The sequence below is a fragment of the Sphaerodactylus townsendi genome, linkage group LG03, assembly GCF_021028975.2.
Source record: "Sphaerodactylus townsendi isolate TG3544 linkage group LG03, MPM_Stown_v2.3, whole genome shotgun sequence".
Taxonomy (NCBI): Eukaryota; Metazoa; Chordata; class Lepidosauria; order Squamata; family Sphaerodactylidae; genus Sphaerodactylus; species Sphaerodactylus townsendi.
This window is the reverse complement of record NC_059427.1, coordinates 22,167,098-22,189,355: the sequence shown is the minus strand read 5'-3', so window position 1 is coordinate 22,189,355 and position 22,258 is coordinate 22,167,098. Positions and strand designations below refer to the sequence as shown.

The 22,258-nt window shown below is 70.0% G+C and overlaps 1 protein-coding gene across 1 annotated transcript in view; it reads right to left on the bottom strand.

The window, feature by feature from the left end:
• MTMR14 (myotubularin related protein 14) overlaps positions 1 to 22,258 on the bottom strand; it is a 91,572-nt gene that overhangs the window by 38,089 nt on the left and 31,225 nt on the right. The window contains exons 9-11 of the mRNA XM_048487303.1: positions 22,009 to 22,083; positions 13,163 to 13,385; positions 12,890 to 13,004 (exon numbers count right to left, since the gene is read on the bottom strand). Of these exons, the coding sequence (XP_048343260.1) occupies positions 12,890 to 13,004; positions 13,163 to 13,385; positions 22,009 to 22,083 (413 nt within the window). The remainder of the gene's footprint in view (positions 1 to 12,889; positions 13,005 to 13,162; positions 13,386 to 22,008; positions 22,084 to 22,258) is intronic.

The following is a 22,258-nucleotide window of genomic DNA, read 5'->3' as shown; positions in this document are numbered from 1 at the left end:
ACTGTTCTGGTCGTTGACCGTAAATAAATGATTTGGAATTGGCCGTGCTGGCAGGGGCTGATGGGAACTGTAGTCCATGAACATCTGGAGAGCCGCAGGTTGCAGACCCCTGAAGCTTTCTGAATAATGCCTCAGTTGTGAGGTCTCCATAAGCATTGTGGACATGCTCAGAGGCTCATCTTCACAACCAACAAAACTGGAAACCTGACTCCCTCTCCAATGAAAGCTGACAATCTCACAGTGTTCCATTTCATACCCAATATCCTGCTGGGTAATAAGCACACACACACACACACGCATGCACACACGCGCGCGCACATACACGCGCGCACACACAGCACCCTGATCATCTTGATTTCTTCTTTAAAATTCACTGCCTCTTCGAAGTTGGTTCCACAAAACCTCCTGCGTGGGATTTATATTTCAACTTACGTTTTCAAACGCCCGTCGCAACGCATACCAGTCACGACTGAACGAACCACAGATACTGATCCTTCTCGAAAGCTGAATCCCACAACTTGCAGGTCATTCGGCACCCTTCTGTGAAGCTGGTTTCTACAACTTCCCCTATACCCGTGGTGGTGAACCTTTGGCACTCCAGATGTTATGGACTACAATTCCCATCAGCCCCTGCCATGGGGGGTGGGGGGGGGGGGGGGTGGGGGGGGGGGGGGGTGGGGGGGGGGGGGGGTGGGGGGGGGGGGGGGTGGGGGGGGGGGGGGGTGGGGGGGGGGGGGGGTGGGGGGGGGGGGGGGTGGGGGGGGGGGGGGGTGGGGGGGGGGGGGGGTGGGGGGGGGGGGGGGTGGGGGGGGGGGGGGGTGGGGGGGGGGGGGGGTGGGGGGGGGGGGGGGTGGGGGGGGGGGGGGGTGGGGGGGGGGGGGGGTGGGGGGGGGGGGGGGTGGGGGGGGGGGGGGGTGGGGGGGGGGGGGGGTGGGGGGGGGGGGGGGTGGGGGGGGGGGGGGGTGGGGGGGGGGGGGGGTGGGGGGGGGGGGGGGTGGGGGGGGGGGGGGGTGGGGGGGGGGGGGGGTGGGGGGGGGGGGGGGTGGGGGGGGGGGGGGGTGGGGGGGGGGGGGGGTGGGGGGGGGGGGGGGTGGGGGGGGGGGGGGGTGGGGGGGGGGGGGGGTGGGGGGGGGGGGGGGTGGGGGGGGGGGGGGGTGGGGGGGGGGGGGGGTGGGGGGGGGGGGGGGTGGGGGGGGGGGGGGGTGGGGGGGGGGGGGGGTGGGGGGGGGGGGGGGTGGGGGGGGGGGGGGGTGGGGGGGGGGGGGGGTGGGGGGGGGGGGGGGTGGGGGGGGGGGGGGGTGGGGGGGGGGGGGGGTGGGGGGGGGGGGGGGTGGGGGGGGGGGGGGGTGGGGGGGGGGGGGGGTGGGGGGGGGGGGGGGTGGGGGGGGGGGGGGGTGGGGGGGGGGGGGGGTGGGGGGGGGGGGGGGTGGGGGGGGGGGGGGGTGGGGGGGGGGGGGGGTGGGGGGGGGGGGGGGTGGGGGGGGGGGGGGGTGGGGGGGGGGGGGGGTGGGGGGGGGGGGGGGTGGGGGGGGGGGGGGGTGGGGGGGGGGGGGGGTGGGGGGGGGGGGGGGTGGGGGGGGGGGGGGGTGGGGGGGGGGGGGGGTGGGGGGGGGGGGGGGTGGGGGGGGGGGGGGGTGGGGGGGGGGGGGGGTGGGGGGGGGGGGGGGTGGGGGGGGGGGGGGGTGGGGGGGGGGGGGGGTGGGGGGGGGGGGGGGTGGGGGGGGGGGGGGGTGGGGGGGGGGGGGGGTGGGGGGGGGGGGGGGTGGGGGGGGGGGGGGGTGGGGGGGGGGGGGGGTGGGGGGGGGGGGGGGTGGGGGGGGGGGGGGGTGGGGGGGGGGGGGGGTGGGGGGGGGGGGGGGTGGGGGGGGGGGGGGGTGGGGGGGGGGGGGGGTGGGGGGGGGGGGGGGTGGGGGGGGGGGGGGGTGGGGGGGGGGGGGGGTGGGGGGGGGGGGGGGTGGGGGGGGGGGGGGGTGGGGGGGGGGGGGGGTGGGGGGGGGGGGGGGTGGGGGGGGGGGGGGGTGGGGGGGGGGGGGGGTGGGGGGGGGGGGGGGTGGGGGGGGGGGGGGGTGGGGGGGGGGGGGGGTGGGGGGGGGGGGGGGTGGGGGGGGGGGGGGGTGGGGGGGGGGGGGGGTGGGGGGGGGGGGGGGTGGGGGGGGGGGGGGGTGGGGGGGGGGGGGGGTGGGGGGGGGGGGGGGTGGGGGGGGGGGGGGGTGGGGGGGGGGGGGGGTGGGGGGGGGGGGGGGTGGGGGGGGGGGGGGGTGGGGGGGGGGGGGGGTGGGGGGGGGGGGGGGTGGGGGGGGGGGGGGGTGGGGGGGGGGGGGGGTGGGGGGGGGGGGGGGTGGGGGGGGGGGGGGGTGGGGGGGGGGGGGGGTGGGGGGGGGGGGGGGTGGGGGGGGGGGGGGGTGGGGGGGGGGGGGGGTGGGGGGGGGGGGGGGTGGGGGGGGGGGGGGGTGGGGGGGGGGGGGGGTGGGGGGGGGGGGGGGTGGGGGGGGGGGGGGGTGGGGGGGGGGGGGGGTGGGGGGGGGGGGGGGTGGGGGGGGGGGGGGGTGGGGGGGGGGGGGGGTGGGGGGGGGGGGGGGTGGGGGGGGGGGGGGGTGGGGGGGGGGGGGGGTGGGGGGGGGGGGGGGTGGGGGGGGGGGGGGGTGGGGGGGGGGGGGGGTGGGGGGGGGGGGGGGTGGGGGGGGGGGGGGGTGGGGGGGGGGGGGGGTGGGGGGGGGGGGGGGTGGGGGGGGGGGGGGGTGGGGGGGGGGGGGGGTGGGGGGGGGGGGGGGTGGGGGGGGGGGGGGGTGGGGGGGGGGGGGGGTGGGGGGGGGGGGGGGTGGGGGGGGGGGGGGGTGGGGGGGGGGGGGGGTGGGGGGGGGGGGGGGTGGGGGGGGGGGGGGGTGGGGGGGGGGGGGGGTGGGGGGGGGGGGGGGTGGGGGGGGGGGGGGGTGGGGGGGGGGGGGGGTGGGGGGGGGGGGGGGTGGGGGGGGGGGGGGGTGGGGGGGGGGGGGGGTGGGGGGGGGGGGGGGTGGGGGGGGGGGGGGGTGGGGGGGGGGGGGGGTGGGGGGGGGGGGGGGTGGGGGGGGGGGGGGGTGGGGGGGGGGGGGGGTGGGGGGGGGGGGGGGTGGGGGGGGGGGGGGGTGGGGGGGGGGGGGGGTGGGGGGGGGGGGGGGTGGGGGGGGGGGGGGGTGGGGGGGGGGGGGGGTGGGGGGGGGGGGGGGTGGGGGGGGGGGGGGGTGGGGGGGGGGGGGGGTGGGGGGGGGGGGGGGTGGGGGGGGGGGGGGGTGGGGGGGGGGGGGGGTGGGGGGGGGGGGGGGTGGGGGGGGGGGGGGGTGGGGGGGGGGGGGGGTGGGGGGGGGGGGGGGTGGGGGGGGGGGGGGGTGGGGGGGGGGGGGGGTGGGGGGGGGGGGGGGTGGGGGGGGGGGGGGGTGGGGGGGGGGGGGGGTGGGGGGGGGGGGGGGTGGGGGGGGGGGGGGGTGGGGGGGGGGGGGGGTGGGGGGGGGGGGGGGTGGGGGGGGGGGGGGGTGGGGGGGGGGGGGGGTGGGGGGGGGGGGGGGTGGGGGGGGGGGGGGGTGGGGGGGGGGGGGGGTGGGGGGGGGGGGGGGTGGGGGGGGGGGGGGGTGGGGGGGGGGGGGGGTGGGGGGGGGGGGGGGTGGGGGGGGGGGGGGGTGGGGGGGGGGGGGGGTGGGGGGGGGGGGGGGTGGGGGGGGGGGGGGGTGGGGGGGGGGGGGGGTGGGGGGGGGGGGGGGTGGGGGGGGGGGGGGGTGGGGGGGGGGGGGGGTGGGGGGGGGGGGGGGTGGGGGGGGGGGGGGGTGGGGGGGGGGGGGGGTGGGGGGGGGGGGGGGTGGGGGGGGGGGGGGGTGGGGGGGGGGGGGGGTGGGGGGGGGGGGGGGTGGGGGGGGGGGGGGGTGGGGGGGGGGGGGGGTGGGGGGGGGGGGGGGTGGGGGGGGGGGGGGGTGGGGGGGGGGGGGGGTGGGGGGGGGGGGGGGTGGGGGGGGGGGGGGGTGGGGGGGGGGGGGGGTGGGGGGGGGGGGGGGTGGGGGGGGGGGGGGGTGGGGGGGGGGGGGGGTGGGGGGGGGGGGGGGTGGGGGGGGGGGGGGGTGGGGGGGGGGGGGGGTGGGGGGGGGGGGGGGTGGGGGGGGGGGGGGGTGGGGGGGGGGGGGGGTGGGGGGGGGGGGGGGTGGGGGGGGGGGGGGGTGGGGGGGGGGGGGGGTGGGGGGGGGGGGGGGTGGGGGGGGGGGGGGGTGGGGGGGGGGGGGGGTGGGGGGGGGGGGGGGTGGGGGGGGGGGGGGGTGGGGGGGGGGGGGGGTGGGGGGGGGGGGGGGTGGGGGGGGGGGGGGGTGGGGGGGGGGGGGGGTGGGGGGGGGGGGGGGTGGGGGGGGGGGGGGGTGGGGGGGGGGGGGGGTGGGGGGGGGGGGGGGTGGGGGGGGGGGGGGGTGGGGGGGGGGGGGGGTGGGGGGGGGGGGGGGTGGGGGGGGGGGGGGGTGGGGGGGGGGGGGGGTGGGGGGGGGGGGGGGTGGGGGGGGGGGGGGGTGGGGGGGGGGGGGGGTGGGGGGGGGGGGGGGTGGGGGGGGGGGGGGGTGGGGGGGGGGGGGGGTGGGGGGGGGGGGGGGTGGGGGGGGGGGGGGGTGGGGGGGGGGGGGGGTGGGGGGGGGGGGGGGTGGGGGGGGGGGGGGGTGGGGGGGGGGGGGGGTGGGGGGGGGGGGGGGTGGGGGGGGGGGGGGGTGGGGGGGGGGGGGGGTGGGGGGGGGGGGGGGTGGGGGGGGGGGGGGGTGGGGGGGGGGGGGGGTGGGGGGGGGGGGGGGTGGGGGGGGGGGGGGGTGGGGGGGGGGGGGGGTGGGGGGGGGGGGGGGTGGGGGGGGGGGGGGGTGGGGGGGGGGGGGGGTGGGGGGGGGGGGGGGTGGGGGGGGGGGGGGGTGGGGGGGGGGGGGGGTGGGGGGGGGGGGGGGTGGGGGGGGGGGGGGGTGGGGGGGGGGGGGGGTGGGGGGGGGGGGGGGTGGGGGGGGGGGGGGGTGGGGGGGGGGGGGGGTGGGGGGGGGGGGGGGTGGGGGGGGGGGGGGGTGGGGGGGGGGGGGGGTGGGGGGGGGGGGGGGTGGGGGGGGGGGGGGGTGGGGGGGGGGGGGGGTGGGGGGGGGGGGGGGTGGGGGGGGGGGGGGGTGGGGGGGGGGGGGGGTGGGGGGGGGGGGGGGTGGGGGGGGGGGGGGGTGGGGGGGGGGGGGGGTGGGGGGGGGGGGGGGTGGGGGGGGGGGGGGGTGGGGGGGGGGGGGGGTGGGGGGGGGGGGGGGTGGGGGGGGGGGGGGGTGGGGGGGGGGGGGGGTGGGGGGGGGGGGGGGTGGGGGGGGGGGGGGGTGGGGGGGGGGGGGGGTGGGGGGGGGGGGGGGTGGGGGGGGGGGGGGGTGGGGGGGGGGGGGGGTGGGGGGGGGGGGGGGTGGGGGGGGGGGGGGGTGGGGGGGGGGGGGGGTGGGGGGGGGGGGGGGTGGGGGGGGGGGGGGGTGGGGGGGGGGGGGGGTGGGGGGGGGGGGGGGTGGGGGGGGGGGGGGGTGGGGGGGGGGGGGGGTGGGGGGGGGGGGGGGTGGGGGGGGGGGGGGGTGGGGGGGGGGGGGGGTGGGGGGGGGGGGGGGTGGGGGGGGGGGGGGGTGGGGGGGGGGGGGGGTGGGGGGGGGGGGGGGTGGGGGGGGGGGGGGGTGGGGGGGGGGGGGGGTGGGGGGGGGGGGGGGTGGGGGGGGGGGGGGGTGGGGGGGGGGGGGGGTGGGGGGGGGGGGGGGTGGGGGGGGGGGGGGGTGGGGGGGGGGGGGGGTGGGGGGGGGGGGGGGTGGGGGGGGGGGGGGGTGGGGGGGGGGGGGGGTGGGGGGGGGGGGGGGTGGGGGGGGGGGGGGGTGGGGGGGGGGGGGGGTGGGGGGGGGGGGGGGTGGGGGGGGGGGGGGGTGGGGGGGGGGGGGGGTGGGGGGGGGGGGGGGTGGGGGGGGGGGGGGGTGGGGGGGGGGGGGGGTGGGGGGGGGGGGGGGTGGGGGGGGGGGGGGGTGGGGGGGGGGGGGGGTGGGGGGGGGGGGGGGTGGGGGGGGGGGGGGGTGGGGGGGGGGGGGGGTGGGGGGGGGGGGGGGTGGGGGGGGGGGGGGGTGGGGGGGGGGGGGGGTGGGGGGGGGGGGGGGTGGGGGGGGGGGGGGGTGGGGGGGGGGGGGGGTGGGGGGGGGGGGGGGTGGGGGGGGGGGGGGGTGGGGGGGGGGGGGGGTGGGGGGGGGGGGGGGTGGGGGGGGGGGGGGGTGGGGGGGGGGGGGGGTGGGGGGGGGGGGGGGTGGGGGGGGGGGGGGGTGGGGGGGGGGGGGGGTGGGGGGGGGGGGGGGTGGGGGGGGGGGGGGGTGGGGGGGGGGGGGGGTGGGGGGGGGGGGGGGTGGGGGGGGGGGGGGGTGGGGGGGGGGGGGGGTGGGGGGGGGGGGGGGTGGGGGGGGGGGGGGGTGGGGGGGGGGGGGGGTGGGGGGGGGGGGGGGTGGGGGGGGGGGGGGGTGGGGGGGGGGGGGGGTGGGGGGGGGGGGGGGTGGGGGGGGGGGGGGGTGGGGGGGGGGGGGGGTGGGGGGGGGGGGGGGTGGGGGGGGGGGGGGGTGGGGGGGGGGGGGGGTGGGGGGGGGGGGGGGTGGGGGGGGGGGGGGGTGGGGGGGGGGGGGGGTGGGGGGGGGGGGGGGTGGGGGGGGGGGGGGGTGGGGGGGGGGGGGGGTGGGGGGGGGGGGGGGTGGGGGGGGGGGGGGGTGGGGGGGGGGGGGGGTGGGGGGGGGGGGGGGTGGGGGGGGGGGGGGGTGGGGGGGGGGGGGGGTGGGGGGGGGGGGGGGTGGGGGGGGGGGGGGGTGGGGGGGGGGGGGGGTGGGGGGGGGGGGGGGTGGGGGGGGGGGGGGGTGGGGGGGGGGGGGGGTGGGGGGGGGGGGGGGTGGGGGGGGGGGGGGGTGGGGGGGGGGGGGGGTGGGGGGGGGGGGGGGTGGGGGGGGGGGGGGGTGGGGGGGGGGGGGGGTGGGGGGGGGGGGGGGTGGGGGGGGGGGGGGGTGGGGGGGGGGGGGGGTGGGGGGGGGGGGGGGTGGGGGGGGGGGGGGGTGGGGGGGGGGGGGGGTGGGGGGGGGGGGGGGTGGGGGGGGGGGGGGGTGGGGGGGGGGGGGGGTGGGGGGGGGGGGGGGTGGGGGGGGGGGGGGGTGGGGGGGGGGGGGGGTGGGGGGGGGGGGGGGTGGGGGGGGGGGGGGGTGGGGGGGGGGGGGGGTGGGGGGGGGGGGGGGTGGGGGGGGGGGGGGGTGGGGGGGGGGGGGGGTGGGGGGGGGGGGGGGTGGGGGGGGGGGGGGGTGGGGGGGGGGGGGGGTGGGGGGGGGGGGGGGTGGGGGGGGGGGGGGGTGGGGGGGGGGGGGGGTGGGGGGGGGGGGGGGTGGGGGGGGGGGGGGGTGGGGGGGGGGGGGGGTGGGGGGGGGGGGGGGTGGGGGGGGGGGGGGGTGGGGGGGGGGGGGGGTGGGGGGGGGGGGGGGTGGGGGGGGGGGGGGGTGGGGGGGGGGGGGGGTGGGGGGGGGGGGGGGTGGGGGGGGGGGGGGGTGGGGGGGGGGGGGGGTGGGGGGGGGGGGGGGTGGGGGGGGGGGGGGGTGGGGGGGGGGGGGGGTGGGGGGGGGGGGGGGTGGGGGGGGGGGGGGGTGGGGGGGGGGGGGGGTGGGGGGGGGGGGGGGTGGGGGGGGGGGGGGGTGGGGGGGGGGGGGGGTGGGGGGGGGGGGGGGTGGGGGGGGGGGGGGGTGGGGGGGGGGGGGGGTGGGGGGGGGGGGGGGTGGGGGGGGGGGGGGGTGGGGGGGGGGGGGGGTGGGGGGGGGGGGGGGTGGGGGGGGGGGGGGGTGGGGGGGGGGGGGGGTGGGGGGGGGGGGGGGTGGGGGGGGGGGGGGGTGGGGGGGGGGGGGGGTGGGGGGGGGGGGGGGTGGGGGGGGGGGGGGGTGGGGGGGGGGGGGGGTGGGGGGGGGGGGGGGTGGGGGGGGGGGGGGGTGGGGGGGGGGGGGGGTGGGGGGGGGGGGGGGTGGGGGGGGGGGGGGGTGGGGGGGGGGGGGGGTGGGGGGGGGGGGGGGTGGGGGGGGGGGGGGGTGGGGGGGGGGGGGGGTGGGGGGGGGGGGGGGTGGGGGGGGGGGGGGGTGGGGGGGGGGGGGGGTGGGGGGGGGGGGGGGTGGGGGGGGGGGGGGGTGGGGGGGGGGGGGGGTGGGGGGGGGGGGGGGTGGGGGGGGGGGGGGGTGGGGGGGGGGGGGGGTGGGGGGGGGGGGGGGTGGGGGGGGGGGGGGGTGGGGGGGGGGGGGGGTGGGGGGGGGGGGGGGTGGGGGGGGGGGGGGGTGGGGGGGGGGGGGGGTGGGGGGGGGGGGGGGTGGGGGGGGGGGGGGGTGGGGGGGGGGGGGGGTGGGGGGGGGGGGGGGTGGGGGGGGGGGGGGGTGGGGGGGGGGGGGGGTGGGGGGGGGGGGGGGTGGGGGGGGGGGGGGGTGGGGGGGGGGGGGGGTGGGGGGGGGGGGGGGTGGGGGGGGGGGGGGGTGGGGGGGGGGGGGGGTGGGGGGGGGGGGGGGTGGGGGGGGGGGGGGGTGGGGGGGGGGGGGGGTGGGGGGGGGGGGGGGTGGGGGGGGGGGGGGGTGGGGGGGGGGGGGGGTGGGGGGGGGGGGGGGTGGGGGGGGGGGGGGGTGGGGGGGGGGGGGGGTGGGGGGGGGGGGGGGTGGGGGGGGGGGGGGGTGGGGGGGGGGGGGGGTGGGGGGGGGGGGGGGTGGGGGGGGGGGGGGGTGGGGGGGGGGGGGGGTGGGGGGGGGGGGGGGTGGGGGGGGGGGGGGGTGGGGGGGGGGGGGGGTGGGGGGGGGGGGGGGTGGGGGGGGGGGGGGGTGGGGGGGGGGGGGGGTGGGGGGGGGGGGGGGTGGGGGGGGGGGGGGGTGGGGGGGGGGGGGGGTGGGGGGGGGGGGGGGTGGGGGGGGGGGGGGGTGGGGGGGGGGGGGGGTGGGGGGGGGGGGGGGTGGGGGGGGGGGGGGGTGGGGGGGGGGGGGGGTGGGGGGGGGGGGGGGTGGGGGGGGGGGGGGGTGGGGGGGGGGGGGGGTGGGGGGGGGGGGGGGTGGGGGGGGGGGGGGGTGGGGGGGGGGGGGGGTGGGGGGGGGGGGGGGTGGGGGGGGGGGGGGGTGGGGGGGGGGGGGGGTGGGGGGGGGGGGGGGTGGGGGGGGGGGGGGGTGGGGGGGGGGGGGGGTGGGGGGGGGGGGGGGTGGGGGGGGGGGGGGGTGGGGGGGGGGGGGGGTGGGGGGGGGGGGGGGTGGGGGGGGGGGGGGGTGGGGGGGGGGGGGGGTGGGGGGGGGGGGGGGTGGGGGGGGGGGGGGGTGGGGGGGGGGGGGGGTGGGGGGGGGGGGGGGTGGGGGGGGGGGGGGGTGGGGGGGGGGGGGGGTGGGGGGGGGGGGGGGTGGGGGGGGGGGGGGGTGGGGGGGGGGGGGGGTGGGGGGGGGGGGGGGTGGGGGGGGGGGGGGGTGGGGGGGGGGGGGGGTGGGGGGGGGGGGGGGTGGGGGGGGGGGGGGGTGGGGGGGGGGGGGGGTGGGGGGGGGGGGGGGTGGGGGGGGGGGGGGGTGGGGGGGGGGGGGGGTGGGGGGGGGGGGGGGTGGGGGGGGGGGGGGGTGGGGGGGGGGGGGGGTGGGGGGGGGGGGGGGTGGGGGGGGGGGGGGGTGGGGGGGGGGGGGGGTGGGGGGGGGGGGGGGTGGGGGGGGGGGGGGGTGGGGGGGGGGGGGGGTGGGGGGGGGGGGGGGTGGGGGGGGGGGGGGGTGGGGGGGGGGGGGGGTGGGGGGGGGGGGGGGTGGGGGGGGGGGGGGGTGGGGGGGGGGGGGGGTGGGGGGGGGGGGGGGTGGGGGGGGGGGGGGGTGGGGGGGGGGGGGGGTGGGGGGGGGGGGGGGTGGGGGGGGGGGGGGGTGGGGGGGGGGGGGGGTGGGGGGGGGGGGGGGTGGGGGGGGGGGGGGGTGGGGGGGGGGGGGGGTGGGGGGGGGGGGGGGTGGGGGGGGGGGGGGGTGGGGGGGGGGGGGGGTGGGGGGGGGGGGGGGTGGGGGGGGGGGGGGGTGGGGGGGGGGGGGGGTGGGGGGGGGGGGGGGTGGGGGGGGGGGGGGGTGGGGGGGGGGGGGGGTGGGGGGGGGGGGGGGTGGGGGGGGGGGGGGGTGGGGGGGGGGGGGGGTGGGGGGGGGGGGGGGTGGGGGGGGGGGGGGGTGGGGGGGGGGGGGGGTGGGGGGGGGGGGGGGTGGGGGGGGGGGGGGGTGGGGGGGGGGGGGGGTGGGGGGGGGGGGGGGTGGGGGGGGGGGGGGGTGGGGGGGGGGGGGGGTGGGGGGGGGGGGGGGTGGGGGGGGGGGGGGGTGGGGGGGGGGGGGGGTGGGGGGGGGGGGGGGTGGGGGGGGGGGGGGGTGGGGGGGGGGGGGGGTGGGGGGGGGGGGGGGTGGGGGGGGGGGGGGGTGGGGGGGGGGGGGGGTGGGGGGGGGGGGGGGTGGGGGGGGGGGGGGGTGGTGGGGGGGGGGGGTGGGCGGTGGGTGGGGGCGGGGGGGGGGGGGGGTGGGGGGGGGGGGTGGGGGGGGGGGGGGGGGGGGGGGGGGGGGGGGGGGCGGGGGGGGGGGGGGGGGGGGGGGGGGGGGGGGGGGGGGGGGGGGTTGGCGGCGGGGGGGGTGGGGGGGGTGGCCATGCTGGCAGGGGCTGATGGGAATTGTAGTCCAAGAACATCTGGAGTGCCAAAGGTTCGCCACCACTGGTCTATAGAACCACCGTAAGTCTGCTGCAACTTGATGGCACTTGCAGCCACATAAGCTCTCACCAGTCTAAGGCAGTCTATGTCTAGACAGCACTGCTCTTCCCTCCTCACAAACTCTCCCCTCTTTTCCCCACCAGAAGCCCTTGGATGCACCCCAGGCCGGGGGTTTCTCTTAGCAAGGCTTGCACAGAACAGCCTAACAAAGAACAGGGTCTTGCAGCAGGAGGCCCAGAGCAGCAGCAACAGCAAGAGCCGCGGCAGCGGTGTTGCGAAAGGGCTGCAGTAGCCACTGAGTCTAAGACCCGCCTTCAAATAAGAACTCCAAGGCTAAAGCAGGCCTGGCTTCTGCAGGAAGGCCTCTGGCCAGCAAGAAACGAGGGGAGGCTGTGCCAAGGACACGACCCCCACTTTTCACAACACTCACAGCAGCTCAATGTTTCCGGGAGCTCACTGTCTGGGAGGGTTACTGAACCAATATGGCAAACAAAAGCTAGCAGGCTTTAAAAACCGGATGTTTCCAACACGCTCCTCTTCTTTGACCTGTTTATAAAGGCCTTGACCCCATTCAGTGGACAAAATGAGCCACTAGGTGATTTGCGCTTCACGGGATTCAGATGTTCCTCTGTGCAGTGGAACAGCAGTGGCGTAGTGGTTAAGAGCAGGTGCGCTCTAATCTGGAGAACTGGGTTTGATTCTCCACTTGAGCTGTGGAGGCTTATCTGAGGAACCAGATTAGCTTGTGCACTCCAACACATGCCAGCTGGGTGACCTTGGGCTAGTCACAGTTCTTCGGAGCTCTCTCAGCCCCACCTCCTCACAGGATGTTTGTTATGAGGGGGGGAAGGAGATTGTAAGCCCCTTTGAGTCTCCTTACAGGAGAGAAAGGGAGGGATATAAATTCAACTCCTCTTCCTTCTTCTACAGCAGGGTGCTCCATCGCAAGGGATGATCCACACGCCAGCCCACACGGCTGCAAGACAAGCACAGGCCATTCTTCCTAGGGGGTTAGCCTCTCCCTTTTAGCAACTGGGATGGGGAGGGGCTGAGGAAAGTAACCCCAGGCACATTCCGTACTGCACAGTACACAGCTGAGCCGAAGAAGTGGTTTAGAGCGACATGCCTTCAGGCACACCACAGTCCAGGGGTCTGCAACCTGTGGCTCTCCAGATGTTCATGAACTGCAAATCCCATCAGCCCCTGCCAGCATGGCCAGTTGGAGAGCCGCAGGTTGCAGACCCCTGCCCCAGTCGAACAGGGAGCTGGACAGGAAGCACAAGAGCCAAAGCTGTGCGTGTTCTATGCTCAAATCAGGCCCACACACAGGAGCTAGCTAGAAAAACCCAGCCCGGAAGTTATTAAAGAGACCACCCCCCACCACCATCCCCCACCATAAGTTGCTTGAAACTTGAGGACAACGGCAGTCAGGTTTCAGAAAATGGGGTGGAGAGAAGAAGAAGAAGAAGAAGAAGAAGAAGAAGAAGAAGAAGAAGAAGAAGAAGAAGAAGAAGAAGAAGAAGAAGAAGAAGAAGAAGAAGAAGAAGAAGAAGAAGAAGAAGAAGAAGAAGAAGAAGAAGAAGAAGGAGGAGGAGGAGGAGGAGGAGGAGGAGGAGGAGGAGGAGGAGGAGGAGGAGGAGGAGGAGGAGGAGGAGGAGGAGGAGGAGGAGGAGGAGGAGGAGTTTGGATTTATATCCCCCCTTTCTCTCCTGCAGGAGACTCAAAGGGGCTTACAATCTCCTTGCCCTTCCCCCCTCACAACAAACACCCTGTGAGGTATGTGGGGCTGAGAGAGCTCCGAGAAGCTGTGACTAGCCCAAGGTCACCCAGCTGGCGTGTGTGGGAGTGTACAGGCTAATCTGAATTCCCCAGATAAGCCTCCACAGCTCAGGCGGCAGAGCTGGGAATCAAACCCGGTTCCTCCAGATTAGATACATGAGCTCTTAACCTCCTACGCCACTCAGGGAGCAGAACCAGGTCTTCCCCTCCCCCATCCGAACGTGACTTATGGCACAAGATATTGTTTCCTAGGAAGGCTAACCCCTTCTCTTCAGAGGAGTAAAATCAGAAGAGAGCAATCCAAAACCAGCACATACCAACCAGAAATCGATTTAGGCAGGTAGTTGTGTAGGTCTGAAGCAGCAGAAAAGTTTCACTCTCGGTATAAGCTGTCGGGCGCAGGCACACAAAAGCTTGTCCCGAGGATAAAACTTTTTCTGCAGATCAGAGCATTCCACGTATGCAGGCATGGTCAGGCTACGTTTCTTTGGAGGGGGAGAGGTGACGCAAACCCTTCTCTCACCTGCAGCCCACAAGGAGCAGAAACAGAACCGAGGCACAGGTCACTAAGTGCGGCAATCGACTTGGCAAGCCAAAGCAGAGACCCTTCCGAACGCAGGGTCCTGAAATCAGTGTCCCCTCCTTAGGGGGAAAGGACATCAAGCAAGAGTCCACGTTCACCCCTGGAAAAGTTCGTGGAAGCTTTGTAGGGGGCCAGACACTGCTCTGCGGAGACAGCCGAGACCCCGCTGGACGATGCCTGGGGAGCAGCACTTGACAGTGACAGTGGTCCCCACATCCCAGCCTCCCCCTGCACGACAGGAAAGGGCGTCTCACCATCCCTGTTGATAATGGAGATCAGGAGCTTCAGGTAGTTCTGCGTCTGCTGCACTAAGTCCCAGCTCTGTGCGAAGGGAGGGGAGGGGGGGGTGAGATGGGGAGAGAAAAGAGAAACAAGAGAGATGAGGAAACATCCTGGCCAAACAAACATCTCTTTGTAATCCACCATCACTTACTCGCTAAGCCACTTCACCTGCACATTTTGTTTGCACAAGCAGCAGAGTTGTTTACCTCATTTGTAGCCTGCCTTTCTCCCCCCCCCCCCCCCCCCGGCACCACCACAGCAGGTCCCCAGGATGGCTCGCACATTTGCGTCCAATGAAAACAGTAAAATGCAGTCATACTCAAGTTGGCACCTTAAAACAAACACAGCGACGAGGGGGATAACCAGTTGAACAAGCTAGTGTTTATTTGCCCGTAAGGTCAAAAAAAGGAAAGGAAGGGAAGCCACCTGAGATGGATAAATGCCGCTGCTGCCCTCAACCAAACACCTGGAGGGACAGCTCGGTCTTACAGGTCCTGTGGAACTGTGATAGATCCCCCTTCCCCACCCCTCCAACCTCCTCTGCATGCCACCCTCATTACCTCCCACAATCCCTTTCCCTTGCATTTAACAACTCCCCCTCCCTCCCCTAGAGTGGGTGGGCCATGTTCAGGTGCTGCGGGCCCTCCCCCTCCCTTGCATGCCACCCCTCCCTCCCTCCACTCCTTCCCCTCACTTGAATGCCACCACTCCCTCCCTCCCCCTCCCTCCCTCCCATGCCACCCCTCCCCCTCCCTTCCCTTGCATGCCACCTTTCCCTCCCTACCCCTCCCTCCCTTGCATGCCACCCCTGTCTCATGGGACAGAGCGCTTCACCAGGCCGAGGCCAGACCTACAGGAACCCAATAAAACTTATTCTGATCTCCTTTCCGCCATCTTATCTTTACACCAACTCTGTGAGGTAGGCTAGGCTGAGTGTGTGTGACGGGCCCAAAGTCACCAGGCTTCCATGGCAAAGAGGGGATTTGAACCTGGGTCTCCCTGACTCCAAACTCAGTGAGAGTCAAATTGTAGGGGTGAGCCAGCTAACCCAGCAGAGCTTCAGACAGAGCACAGGAATGCCTGCGCCATCTGTTGCCTTCTGGGCGCACACGTTCACCTGTCACAAGACCCCCATGACTCACAGGTCACAAGATGTCCTGGACAAAGGGACAAAAGGTGCATACCCCCAGGTATGGATTAGGCCCAGACAGGAACGTTTCCTCCCGCACGTACGCAGCCCCTATGATTCATGTATTGTGCAACATTCTCCCACTCTCCCGCCTTCCCAAAAACCCTACTAAAAGGTGCCAGGGACCGCCAGCTCGGGAGAGTAGCCAGATCCACGGATCACACTATATCGTCACTGGCTTCTCTCCACTGGATGATATCGCTGCGTCTCGCCTGTTCCTTGCGTTGCCCGTAACGACTTCATCAAATGGCTCCTTTCCTCCTTGGACTGCACTCTGCTGCCACAGCAGCCACTCCCATTGCTCCTTGATGGTTTGACTGTTGGGAGTCTTACTGCCCAACCCTTTGATTGTGTGATTGGTGTTTGGAATATGCTGCCACAGGAGGTGGTGATGGCCACTAACCTGGATAGCTTTAAAAGGGGCTTGGACAGATTTATGGAGGAGAAGTCGATTTATGGCTACCAATCTTGATCCTCCTTGATCTCAGATTGCAAATGCCTTAGCAGACCAGGTGCTCAGGAGCAGCAGCAGCAGAAGGCCATTGCTTTCACATCCTGCACGTGAGCTCCCAAAGGCACCTGGTGGGCCACTGCGAGTAGCAGAGTGCTGGACTAGATGGACTCTGGTCTGATCCAGCAGTCTAGTTCTTATGTTCTTAACCCTCACAACTGCACATTTTCACTGTGGTATCAGCAAAGGCAGCAAATGCAAAGTGCGGAGAATCTATCTGTGTCATTACAAGCTAGAGCAGTGATGGCGAACCTTTTCGACACCGAGTGCCCAAACTGCAACCCAACACCCACTTATTTATCGCAAAGTGCCAACACGGCAATTTAACCAGAATACTGAGGTTTCAGTTTAGAAATGCGTTCTTCGGGAGTAAGCTTGGTGAAGCAACCATGCAACACTTCAAATGGGTGAATCACGACCCTAGGAGGGTTTACTCAGAAGCAAGCCCCATTGCAGCAACTGAGCTTACTCCCAGGTAAACGATCGCGCCCAGGCCAGCCTAGATATATGTGTGTGTGTGGGGGGGGTGTGTGTGTGATTTTCCGCCCCTCCACATGACAGACTCTGGGCATACGTGCCCACAGAAAGGGCTTTGAGTGCCACCTCTGGCACCTGTGCCATAGGTTCGCCACCACTGAGCTAGACCTTTGTACATCCTGGGTCACAATGCACATTAAGTGCCAAACTATTTGGGTACAAAATCATAAGGAAACAATTGCTGACACAGGAGCGTCAAGAAATCTTCGAGTCCCAGCAGAGCAACGTACAGACATTACAAAATGAATGCACAAACTAACAGAATACGCAACAGTGGCCAAGTTAACATCCTCGATGCTCAACAGATCGCCTACAGAATTTAGAAAGAGCTGGAGTGTCTTTTTTGGACTATATAGGTCAAGCTCTGGGACACTAAGTGACAACAATGGTCATATGGATAAAAAAAATGTTATATTTAGATCTTCTTTAGGTTTGGGAATTTTAAACAGAATATTTGATGAGGCATGCTTTAGATGTTGACAGATGTAAGTCAGCTCCACCACTTTTTCCTGTAATAATTGTCTTTTAAAATATTTTTTACACAACAAGGTGTTGTTTTTTTGAGTTTCCAAAATATGTTCTGTTGGTGAGAGGGTAGGAGAGCCAAGTTCCTGCCATACAGAGATCATAGGATTCTAATGAAGGCCAAGGAATCAGAACCCAGCCTGCCAGTGGACGATCCCACAGAATTTAAGGCCAAGGTGACAGACATGTGACCTGGGGACCAGATCCAGCCCCTTGAGAGAAGGGCAGGGTGCCTCAGCTGGCTTGCGGGCCTGATAAGCCCTCTTGAGGGGTTCTGATCTGGGCTGGCGAGCTTGCTGCCACCCTTCCCGCTGGGCCTGACCCGATCAAATCATATTTAGGTCTTATCTGTAACAAATAACTTTGACACCCCTGATCTAAGGCAACCCCATCAGAGTCCTATTTTCTTACTGAAAATATAATTAGGATAACTCCCAAATTTTTGCAAATTAAGTGTATTTTTCACTTTCCAAAAGTTCAAGGCTTTCCCACCTCTGGACATCCACCCTGAGAGGTATACGCTAAGCCAGTGGTGGCAAACCTATGGCACGGGTACCAGAGGTGGCACTCAGAGCCCTCTCTGTGGGCACGCGCAAACAGTCGCCCCCACCCCCGCACACATACGGCTGACCCGGGCTGCTGGGCTTGATTATTAGCATTAAACCTAAGACCTAGTTTTGGGGAAGCAGTGTAGGTAACCCTGTTAAGCGCTGTTAAACCCCACTGACTTTCATGTGAGGATCCTTTACCTGGGAGTAAGCTCGGTTGCTGGCAATGGGGCTTGCTTCTGAGTAAACTCTCCTAGGGTTGTGATTCACCCGTTGGAAGAGTTGCACAGTTGCTTCAAAGCAAAGCCACCAACTACCACCAAGCTTACTCCCAAGTAACACACGCCTTGGAGCCAACCATTGGAGCCAACCTTGGAGCCAACGCCTTGGAGCCAACCACTTTGCGATAAATAAGTGGGTTTGGGGTTGCAATTTGGGCACTGGGTCTCAAAAAGGTTCGCCATCACTGCACTAAGCTGACGTGTGTGCAGTGAGACTCGGGCGGCCAAAATCTTGAATGCCTGGAGTGATGGATTCCAGGACTTTGCTAAAGCGTAACTAAGCAAAGCCAACCTGAATATAAAAAGTTAACTATGGAAGCATAAGCTAGAAATTGCTCCTGATTGACTGGACGACAGAGTGCCAGTTAATCAGTAGGCGATTAACTTGAACAGAAAAGACAGTTGGATGAAGAGTTTTGGAGAGGATGAGTGAACAACTCTGTACTCTTGGCTGAAAGCTCAGCTTTCTGAGGGAATTGTTAGATAGATGTGGCTAATCTGATCTGCATTCCTTGGCAGCAGCTTAATACAGGCACATACGGGAAAGTTATGCTGAAGGGGGGAGGCAGCGAGGCGTCTAATTCAGTCAGTGCCCAAAGAGGGAAGGGATTCTTCTGACGAACTGAAGAAAAAGTCCTGATCACAATCTGTGCAAAGAAGGAATAATCATATGGTAGATTGTCCTTAGTATGGTGTAAGGCCAAACTTAGAAAAAATTTACCTCAGGGTAAATTTATGCTCTCAAGCTATGTAGAGGTGAAGAAATTCTAATAACTCCAGCATCAGGAAGTGCACAGACCTAACTGGAATTATAAATTCCTAAAGAAAACTGACAGTATTTAAAAGCTGTCTGTAAATTAAGATACTTGTAACCTCTTGCAAGGGACTGAAAAAACATGTCCAAATCTGGTAACAGTGTCTAAACTGAAACAGCAATCTCACTCTGTAAATAACTGCCTGATTTTGAAATGTATCTGTTTCCTCTTTGTGACAACTTAGTTAGCTTTAATAAAATTTCTGAGTTCCTTTTTCAACTGTTTAAAAGCCTCTAGCGCCAAATCATTTGACAAGAAATAAAGTGTAATGATTAGATGGGGGAGGGGGGGGGAGAGGAAGATAGTAGCGAGATAGATAAGGGGGAGAGAGAGAGAGAGAGGGTGAGAGATATATATAACACACCTCTCACGTGCTACACTCATAAAGTAAGGGCGACTCAGTTTAAGAGGAAACAGACCGATATAATCTTTTGGATGGAAAAATTTCCTCAGTGTGTCTGAAAGCATAGGCTCATCGCACCCAGCTGCCCACTTCAAGCCCAAATATTCTATCCATTACACCACCCATCATAACAAAACAAGATTTATTTTAATTGCAACAGCTGACATTGCCTGGTTGCAGAGTTCGGGAGGTATTTCAAGTCCAGGGACCTTGGCTAATTGGTGTGTGTGTGTGGGGGGGGGGGGACATAGTTGCAGAGAGAGGGAGGGTGGGTGAGAGAGAGAGGGAGAGGGAGAGAGGGAGAGAGAGAAAGAGGGTGAGAGAGAGAGAGGGAGAGAGAGACGGTGAGAGAGAGAGGGAGAGAAAGAGGGTAAGAGAGATGGTGAGAGAATGAGAGAGAGAGAGGGTGAGAGAGCGGGTGAGAGAGAGAGGGTGAGAGAGAGGGAGGGTGAGGGTGAGAGAGAGAGAGGGAGAGAGAGAGAGAGAGAGAGGGTAAGCGATGGGCAACAGGGATCAAAGAAGAAAGTTCAGCAGGGAGGGGAGAAGAACCAAGCTTTTGTTTTCTGACTCGTTACTCAATTGTTTAAAAGATTGCTTAGTCGCACAGACCGGTTTTCCAGGACCCCTCGCAGGAACAGCGCGGGGGGAAGGGAAGCCACTCCACAGCCTTCTAGAACAGCGCTTTCAGACAGACTGATTAGAGTCCATGAATATCGTGCTGGGTCTCGACCCACTTCTGCAAGGCCCCCCCAAATGGAGGCCGCTACGGTAATAAGACGTTGTGCACATAGACAGCATCCGCAGAGGCCTTGGAACTGCAGGCAGAGGGAGATCAGCTCTGCTCCTCCCACCGCCCGTCCCCCTACCTGAAACAGCACACTTCACCTGAAAATTGAGTGGTCTGACAAAAAAATTTCACAACAGGCTTGTCTTGGAATAGCCCCACTGAGCTGCCTGCAGAGTCTTAACCTATTTCCCACACCTGGGATGGTCTACCTTGTCCTCTGCTTCCCATACAGGATCACAACTCCCCCCCCCCCTTTAGAGCCACGCAGGCATGCGAAAGGTCGAAAGGATGGTCTGAGGAAAGCAAAAGTGCAAAACATCACCACCCAAGCATCTCGTTCTTTTTGGACAATTCAAGTTTCTAGCACTCATGGTTGCGGGTGACGTTTAGACAACGCAGGAAGCAGTGGATGCTGGGTAAGAAAGGGTCATCCCCTCTAGAGGACGTCCAGCCCTTTCTACATCTCTTAATGGGTTCCAAAAGGGATTCTAAAGCTTGACGGTTTGTTGGAGACACCATATCAACTCCCACTCAATTCCAAGGGGCTACATCCCACTCACTGCCCACTTTCTTGTCCTACGGTACGGACCCCAACCCTCACCGTGGGTTTATTTTCCACCCTCTCCCCCCTCCCCACTTTTCTTCCACCATTCTGCTGCACCAAAGCGATCTGCCGTCTGGAACACCCTCACCTCCTCCTCCCCGGCCAACTTACAAACAAAATACAAACAAGTCAAGAGCCTTTCGTGCTAGGTTCACTGACTCCCAGCCACAGTGCCCCGAGGTTTTGAGGATAAGACTCCACGGGCAAGCTGCCTTCCCTCCCCACCCCCACCAAGCAGCCAGCACCACCTGGCTGCCGAAGACCAGAAAGGAAAATGACTGACATGCGGCCGTGCAGCTCTCGCTGGTGAGGAAGGTGCTCAAAAATGCAATTAACAGCACGCTACGCTTGGCAGAATCTAGGTGAAATTGCAGGGCACCAGCACAATAGCCCTGGTCGCCGCTTTGTCGTCAGTGGGATTTCGGGAAGACATAATTGCGCTGCCTGTTAGAACGCTTCTTGCAAAAAGAAAAAGAAAACAGCCCTCTGTCATCAGAGGTACAATTCGCTAGGTGTTGCCATTTAATTACCATTATTTCCCATTTCTGATCTGTCCTCCCCGTTCCTAAGAGGCAGGCTGACCTGGTTCTTGGAAAGGAGCTTACAGGGAAGGATCGCACCCCTCCCTCGACAAATTCCCAGGAGTCCTCGGGGGAGGGGGAATTGCTATTGTTCTCGAACACTCCACAGTCAAGACAAAGGGAGAGGAGGCGAGTTTGAAAGAAAGGAGGACAGCAGAAATTTATTAAATTATTAAATGTCTGCTGTCCTCCTCCTATTACTCAGAGAGATCCAGCCCCGGGAAGGAGGCACGTGAGGAAGAAATGACAGAGATGCTTGAGGGAAAATACGGTATTTTAGGACGAATGAGCTCAAAATGTCATGAAAGGGACAGAGAATGAGAACTTAGGCCAGCGGTTCTCAACTTGCGGGTCACGACTCCTTTGGGGGTCGAATGGCCCTTTCACAGGGGTCGCCTAAGACCAACGGAAAACACATATTTCCGATGGTCTTAGGAACCGAGACACAAATAATTTTATGGTTGGGGGTCACCACAACATGAGGAACTGTATTAAAGGGTCGTGGCATTAGGAAGGTTGAGAATCACTGACTTAGACGGAAGCTAAGAGAAACACTTGGGTATTCCGTGCAGAGACACAGCAGGAATGGACGGATTCTCCTCAAGAAGTGTTCATGTTCACAGCCAGTTTCCCAGAATGCATAGCAGAAAGGGGGGCAGTATTGCTCATGACATCAGTGCCCACCTCCTCACAACACTGCTGTATTCAGAAACGTCTCTCTTACAGGACAAATAAGGAGGACTTCGGGATTCAATTTCAAACCCCGTCTCCTGGGATGATGGGAACGTTCCAGACGGAGCGGGGTGGGCTGACCCCTTTAGGCTATGAGCTTCCAGCTGGAAACAAGATGCTGGACTAGATGGATCTCTGCCTAACCCGGCAAGGCGGTGGACTCTTAATCTGGAGAACCAACGTTTGATTCCCCACTCCTCCACATGAGCTCCCAAAGGCACCTGGTGGGCCACTGCGAGTAGCAGAGTGCTGGACTAGATGGACTCTGGTCTGATCCAGCTGGCTCGTTCTTATGTTCTTATGAACTGTTATCTGGTGAACTGGAATCTGTTTCCCTGCTCATCCACATGAAGCCTGCTGGGTGACCTTGGGCCAGTCACAGTTCTCTCAGAACTCTCTCGGCCCCACCCACCTCGCAAGGGGCCTGTGGTGAGGAGAGGAAGGCGTCTGTAAGACACTTTGTGACTCCTTCCAGGAGAGAAAAGCAGGATATAAATCCAAACTCCTCTTTCTTCTTGCACCTCAAGGCTCACTGAGTAGCCTTTAGGAAAGGACTCTGTTTCTGCCTTGGTGCCCCCTTTTGTTCAACAGCACGGGTGACAGCAGTGGTTCTCAACCTTGATAATGCAGTGGTTCTCAACCCTTTAATACAGTTCCTCATGCTGTGCTGACCCCCAACCATAAAATGATTTTTGTTGCTACTTCATAACTGTAACTGTACATGTGTTTTCCGATGGTCTTAGGCGACCCCTGTGAAAGGGTCGTTCGACCCCCAAAGGGGTCGCGACCCACAGGTTGAGAACGGCTGGGTGACAGGGACATGATGCAGCTCCATTGCCAGAGCTAAGCAAAGCTGGTCTTGAAAACTGCCTGGAGGACGAGGAGAAGCTACACTCAGCTTTAGACGGAGAGCAGGGCATAAGAGTAATACATTCACTTATAAAATATGGATAATGATAACCTACTTTGGAAGAAGAAAAAGTGCCAAGCTGGGGAGAAGCAGCCTGTTTCTAGTGAAGCCCCTGGAATCTGCCCTTGTGGGGGCAAGCAGGGCGAGATCAGGGCCTTGGGGGGGGGGGGAGGGGGAAACTCCCCCAGCTGCCCTCGACAGGAGACCCAGCCCCCAAAGCTGCCCCTCGCTCACCTTACCTGATACTCGTTCCAGTCAATGTTCAGTGACTGTGTAAGAGTGGCAGAGATGCTGAGCGGAGCGTCGACATAATCCTGCAAAGAAACAGGCACATATGTATCGCTGAAGGCTTTCACGGCCGGAATCACTGGGGTGCTGTGTGGTTTCCGGGCTGTATGGCCGTGTTCTGGCAGCATTCTCTCCTGATGTTTCGCCTGCATCTGTGACTGATCCTCTGAAGATGCCAGCCACAGATGCGGGCGAGACGTC